At 63.2% G+C, this 6,164-nt stretch overlaps 1 protein-coding gene across 1 annotated transcript; it reads right to left on the bottom strand.

The window, feature by feature from the left end:
* Positions 1–2,653: 2,653 nt before the first annotated feature.
* Positions 2,654–4,925, bottom strand: ENSA (endosulfine alpha). Its single transcript, XM_084303106.1, has 3 exons — positions 4,767–4,925; positions 4,328–4,453; positions 2,654–3,618 (listed from the first exon to the last, which is right to left on the bottom strand). Exons 1-3 carry the CDS (start codon positions 4,821–4,823, stop codon positions 3,448–3,450), a joined length of 354 nt encoding a protein of 117 aa, XP_084159232.1. The 5' UTR covers positions 4,824–4,925; the 3' UTR covers positions 2,654–3,447.
* Positions 4,926–6,164: the final 1,239 nt, after the last annotated feature.

Below are 6,164 nucleotides of genomic sequence, written 5' to 3'. Positions count from 1 at the left end.
TCGAGGAGCGGGGCCGGGAGGGCGGGAGGAGGCCGCTTATATGGGAGCCGTGACGCCAACGGGGGGGTGGGGCCGGGGGGGGGGGCGAAGCCGGTTCCGCTTCCGGCCGGGCTCCGCCTCCCGGGGCCGGATCCTGGTTCCCCTCCCCCCCCCCCCGTTCTCTTGTCACGGCCCCGCTCCCCCCCCCCCGCCCCCCCCGCCACGTCCTCAGCCCCCCGGGAGGGGTTGGGGGTGGGCACCGAGTGGGTTTTGGGGACCCCCGAATGGGGCTCGGAGGAGAAAGGGACGGGGGAGGCGCCACGTGGGTGCTGGCTCTGCCCGTGCCCCCCCCCCCCGGACACGCACGGTCCCGGTGTCCCCACCCCCGGTGTCCCCTATTCCCCTTATCCCCTATTCCCATTATCCCCATTTCCCTCATGTTCCCAGCTCCAGTGCCCCCCTCGTCCCCATTACCCCCAGCCCCAGTGCCCCCACACCCCTGGTGTCCCCGCACCCCTGATATCCCCATTACCCCCACCCCCATTATCCCCACTTCTCTCATGTCCCCGTTACCCCCATCCCCAGTGCCCGATGTCCCTGTTAGCCCCACTTCTCTCATGTCCCCATCCCTGGTGTCCCCACACCTCCCTCGTTCCCATTATCCCCATCCCTGGTGCCCCCACATCCCCAGTGCCCCCATACTCCTGATATCCCCATCCCTGATGACCCTTGTCCCCATTATTCCCCATCCCCGTTATCCCCACACCCCTCATGTCCCCATCCCTGATGTCCCCTTATCCCCATTATCCCCCATTCCTGGTGCCCCCATCCCCAGTACCTGCACGTCCCTGGTGTCCCCACACCCCCCTCACCCCATTACCCCCATCCCCAGTGCCCCCCATCCCCATTATCCCCCATCCCCAGTGCCCCCCCATCCCCAGTGCCCCCACACCCCTGATATCCCCATCCCTGGTGCCCCCTCGTCCCCATTATCCCCTCTTCTCTCATGTCCCCATCTCCGGTGTCCCCTTGTCCCCATAAACCCCATCCCTGGTGCCCAATGTCCCCGTGACCCCATCCCCAGTGCCCCTTTGTCCCCGGTGTCCCCATCCCGCTGTGAATCCACGCAACTGAGGGGCTTTGGGGCTCCCCCCCACACACCCCAAAATCCTCAATGGGATTTTCTGCCTGAAGGGGGCCACGATGCTGCAAACGGGGGCCAAAATTCGCCCCCATATCGTGCCCCCCTTGGGGAGGTGAGGCCGTGCCCCGCTGCCGCCCCGTCCAAAGGCCACCGGCGTCCTCGGGGCAACGTCAGCCCCGGCGTCACCGCGACGTGACGAAAGCGGGACACCGGGCACGGGGCCGCGTCCCGGTTCCTTGGGGCGGCAAGGAAAGCCACCAGCCCCCCCAAAAAAGGGCCGGGGGAATCCCTGCCCGACCCCACTGCGGGATGGGGGAAACTCCGCAGGGGATAAAAGGTGTGGGGAGGAAACCCCAAGAGCCCCTGGGATGGGGTTTTCTCCTCCAGGTGGGGCAGCGAGGAGCCCGAAGAGCTGCCAAGGCCAAGAACCCCGGGGTTTTGGGGGCCCCAAAGCGCTGCCAAGTCCCCAAGTCACCACCCCGAGCGTCCGGCGGGGACAGTGGAGGAGGAAGCTGCGGTTACGCCTTGTCCCCACTGCCCTGACGCACTTTTGCCCCAAATTGTCAAAGAATCGGGGACGTGCATCCACCCCACACACCCCAACCCCATCGCCGCCTCCCCTTTGACCCCATAAGCAGCAGGATGGGGCTGCTCCGGGGGCCGGCGAGGCAAATCCCAACCCCAAAACCCCTTCCCGCGGCCCCAGGGAACGCGTCCTTGTGGGGGAAGCGAATTCTTGGCAGCGGGAGCAGCGGGAGGCGAGCTGGGTTTGTTCCGGCAGCGCCCGGCGGTGCCAAGCTCCGCGGCACAAACAAACCCGGCTGGAACAGCGCGTCCCGGCCCCGGCTTTGGGGTGGGGATCGTAAAAAGGTCAAAAGGGGGGGGGAAACAGGGAGTGGGGGGCACCGGGAAGCCCTGGTGCACAGCCCCGAGACGGGGCCGGTGCTCGTTTGGAAGGCTGGAGGGGGAAAATGCCCCTCCCGGTGTCCCCCCGGGCTGCTCAGCTGATTAATGTCGTGGTGCTGGGGCAGCTCGGCAAAAAGGGACAGGTCCGGGTGTCCCCAATGGCCCCCAGTACCCTACAGGGGGGTACAGGGGTGTTTCAGCCCCCCCCCCAAAGAAGGGGGATGAATTATGGCCAAGCCTTGCTCAGCCAACCCGCTGAAACCCCACAAGTTTTTCACCTGCCCCCCCCTTAGCGCTCAGCTCCCTCAGCCCCTCCTGCCTCAAAGAAACCCCACAGGAGCCCCCAAAAATGCCCCAGGACACCCTGAGGTGGGGACGTGACCCCACTCCACGCCGCAGTCATGTTCCGGAGCTGCTCTGGCTGCTTCTCATCCTCTGGCGTCACCGTCGCTTCCTCCTCCTGCTCTGGGGGAAGTCGTGGTGGCCGAGCTGTCCCCTCCCTGCCCCCACTTTGCCTTTTTCCCTACCTTGCCTTTTTTTTTTTTTCTTCCTTCCCCCTTTTATTTATTTATTTATTTTTTTTTTACAAGCGCGGCACGCTAGAAAAGAGGGGAGATGAAGAAGTACAAAATTAGATATATTTTTATATATACGATTCGTTATCTATTTACAAACACAGCTGGGACAGGCGGCGGAGCACGAGGAGGCTGCGCAGCTGCTGCCCTGACCGGGCCACGCAGGGACCGGAGGGGAGCCGAGGACGTGGCTCACCTGTCCCCACTCCACTCCTCGTCCCCACAGAGGGGAAATCCCCTCATTTGGGGTCTCTCCGGACCCCCCAGCAGCAAATGTGGGCGTCGAGAGCAGCCCCGGTGGTGCCGGTGCTCGGCACATGCCCGAGGGAAGCCGTACCTGTGCCGCCCGCTGCCTCCCTCCTGCGGTTTCTCTCCTGCCCCAAGGGGAATCCCTAAAGCCAACGGCGTCCGCTCGCCCTCCCCTCGCCTCTGGAATGGGGACAGAGCTTGGGATGGGATCAGCGCAGCCCTCGGGGCCCTTTTGCTGACCCTACTACAACCGCGTGCTGAGCACGTGGCGCCCCGCAGGCTGCAGCCACGGCGCTGCCCTCGTTTTGTTTATCAAGCCTGAAACAAAAAGGCAAGAGGGGAGGAAAAAAAAAAAAATCAATCAAAAAAATCCTCTCTGCAAGCAGGGATGGTTCCCAACGGGGTGAAAACGAAGGCAGCAAACCGGCCTCCGACACCTCTCCTAGGGTTTGGTGTGTGTTTGCTGTAAATACTCATAAACTACGTGGATTCTGGTGCTCCCAGCCCTACGGTAGAGTGAAGTTCAATCCAATTAACCAAAAGAAAAAGGAAAAACGGGGGGGGAAAAAAAATAAAACAGCCTGGGAGCGCAGGCTACCCGGCCAGCTTGCTGGTCACAAGCGAGGATTTTCTCTGCGGGAGGTCCTGCGGCGTGGGGATGTGGTCTCCCGTCACCAGGTTCTTGTCAGGCCCCGCGCTGGGCAGCTGCTTGTTCTTCATCTTCGCCTTGGCCATGTTGTAGTCGCCGGAATCGAAGTATTTTTGCTGAAAAAGAGAAGAGAGGGAGGCTGGGTTAATTTGCAGAGGTTTGCAGCACTCGCAGCCGAGCGGCGGGGCACGGCCGAGACGCGTGCGTGGGGCCAGAATTGAGATTCTTTACGGGGCTGCCAGGGTTGGCACACAAAACCAGACCACGAGGGGAAAGGAACAGCTGATTTTGCTCATCCTGCTGGCACAAAGGCAGGGTTTTTGCCCCAGGGAGCACAGCCTGGCCCGCGGCAGGGCTTCTGCTGGCGCCACGCAGGTCGCAGACAGGATCCTGCAGCCGAAACCCAGCAGGGAAAAAAGCCTGCTGTGTGCCAAGCAATGAAGTAACCCTCATTATTATTTTTTTTTGGCTTGCTTTAGGAACTGGCACCTAAAACCAACATCCCCAGCGTTTGTGTCGGTGACAGAGCACACGCAGAGGCCGCGGGGACGGCCGTCAGCAGGAGTGGAAGCCCCGGCGTGTTCGGAGCTGGGGAGCTCCAAAGGGATTTGTGATTCCTGCCCCAGCCTCTGCGAGGAGAGCCAGCAGCAGCAATCCCAGCAGCTACAGACGACTCTGGGAGGAGGATTTCATTGCTTTTCCAGGGAGTACAGTGAGGTTTTGTGCTGAGGTGCAGCTGCCTGACTGGCTGCCGTTCCCCCCTGCCTTTTGCACAGGCCCAGAGCCTGGGGAAGGCCGCAGAGGCCGCGGCCGGGCCGTGAATACCCCTTTCTGCAGCCTCTTCATCAGGAAGTCGGAGCCTCCGGGCTTCTGGCCCAGGTTGGGGTATTTCGCCTTCAGCTTCGCCTCCTCCGCTCGCTCAGGGTGGGCGATCTCCTTCTCCTGCGCATCCTGGAAAACGAGAAGGGGCTGAAGGGGGCCTGAGGGGGCTGAGGGGATCTGAGGGGGTCCTGAGGGGGGTCTGAGGGCCCCCAGCCCCACACCCCCAGTATCCCACAACCCCCCGCGCGCCCCTCCACACAAGCTACCCTTTTCCCCGCCCCTCCCGGAAGTCCCTCCTCCCCCCCTCCTGCCCAGCAGCCAATGAGACGCCGGCGTTACTCAGATGGACAGCGGTAGCAAGCAATCAGCCAGCCGGGAGGGGAAGATTGACGCGCTGCCCAGCCAATAGGGAGGCAGGAGGGCTCGCCGAGGGGGTTCCCACCTGTTTTTCCTGCCCGGGTTCCTCCGTGCGGGTGCCGGTGCCGAGCGGGGCGGCCATGGCGGGGAGCGGCGACCCCGGTGGATCCGCGCTGCCTCCGCGCTGCCTCCGCGCCGCCCGGCCCCGCTCTCTGCTCCAAAATGGCCGCTGCCGCCCCCTGCCGCCTCGGCAGTCTGACGGACAGGCGGCCGGCCAATGGGAGAGGGGAGGAGGGCGCGCTGACATCACCTCCAACCAATCAGCGCCAGCGTGGGGCGGGGAGAGGGGCGGGGCTTATCCGCCCCAGCTGGAGCTGCGGGGGGCCAATGGGAAGTGAGGCAGCTTGAGCGGGAAGGCGGATCCCCCTCAACTTGATCGACGCTGGAAAGAACCAATAGGCAGAAGGATTGCGGCGGGGGACCCAATGAGCGGGCGGGAGGGGCGGGGCTTCGGCTCGGCTACAGGAGCAGGCCCGGGCGCCTCCTGGCGGGCCGCAGAAGCCCCTTGGAGCCCTCAGAGCTCCCAGTGCTCCCAGTACACCCAGTGCTCCCAGTGTCCCCAAGCACCCCCACTGCCCCTCCCAGTGTTTCCCAGTTCCCCCAGTGTCCTCACTGGGGCATCGTCCTGATCTGGCCTCATGGCCCCACAGTGTCCCCATGGCCCCGCCACAGCCTTGTGGCCCTATAACGTCCCCACGGCCCTACAGTGTCCCCATGGCCCTGCGCTGATCCCATGGCCCATCATTTTATCATGTCCTGCAGTGTCTCCATAGCCCCCAGATGTCCCAGTTTCCCTTAGCACCACACTGTCCCCATGTCCCTGCATTGTCCCCATGTCCCACACTGTCCCCATGTCCCACACTGTCCCCACAGCCCACAATGTTCTCAAGTCCCACAACGTCTCCATAGCCCTGAAACTTCCCCATGACCCTACATTATCCCCATGTCCCACAACGTCCCCAGGCTGTCCCCATGGCCCTGTGCCATCCTGACGCCCCGTTGTGCTGCGGGCTCCTTGCCCACGCTCCCCGCAGGCACCGGCACCGACCCGCTGCTTTCCTGGTGACCCCAAGAAGGTGCCCACGAGGATCTGCGTCCCTGGGGACAGCCCCGGGCCTCACAGAGCAGCCTTGGGGTGCGGGAGCCCAGCTTGGGGTGTCCCCATGGCACCAGTAGCACCGAGGACCTGCCTTCCACCACCAAACCCTTTTATTAGAAGGAGCAGTTGGAACCGCCGCAACTGCAAGCTGTGGGGCTTCAACACCCAGAAACACGTTCACATCCACGGCGGGGAGTCCAAGTGGCAGAGGAGGAAGGAAATTAATCATAATTAAAATGGAAAAAAAAAAAAATAAAAATCACAGTGAGCTCATCCCCTTCTTGAAAAGAGCTGCAGGGCAGCACAGCCCGGAGGCTTGGGGCC

The sequence above is a fragment of the Netta rufina genome (genome assembly GCF_964035555.1).
Source record: "Netta rufina genome assembly, chromosome: 29".
NCBI lineage: Eukaryota > Metazoa > Chordata > Aves > Anseriformes > Anatidae > Netta > Netta rufina.
The sequence above is the reverse complement of the archived record's forward strand: the minus strand, read 5'-3'. Positions and strand labels throughout refer to the sequence as shown.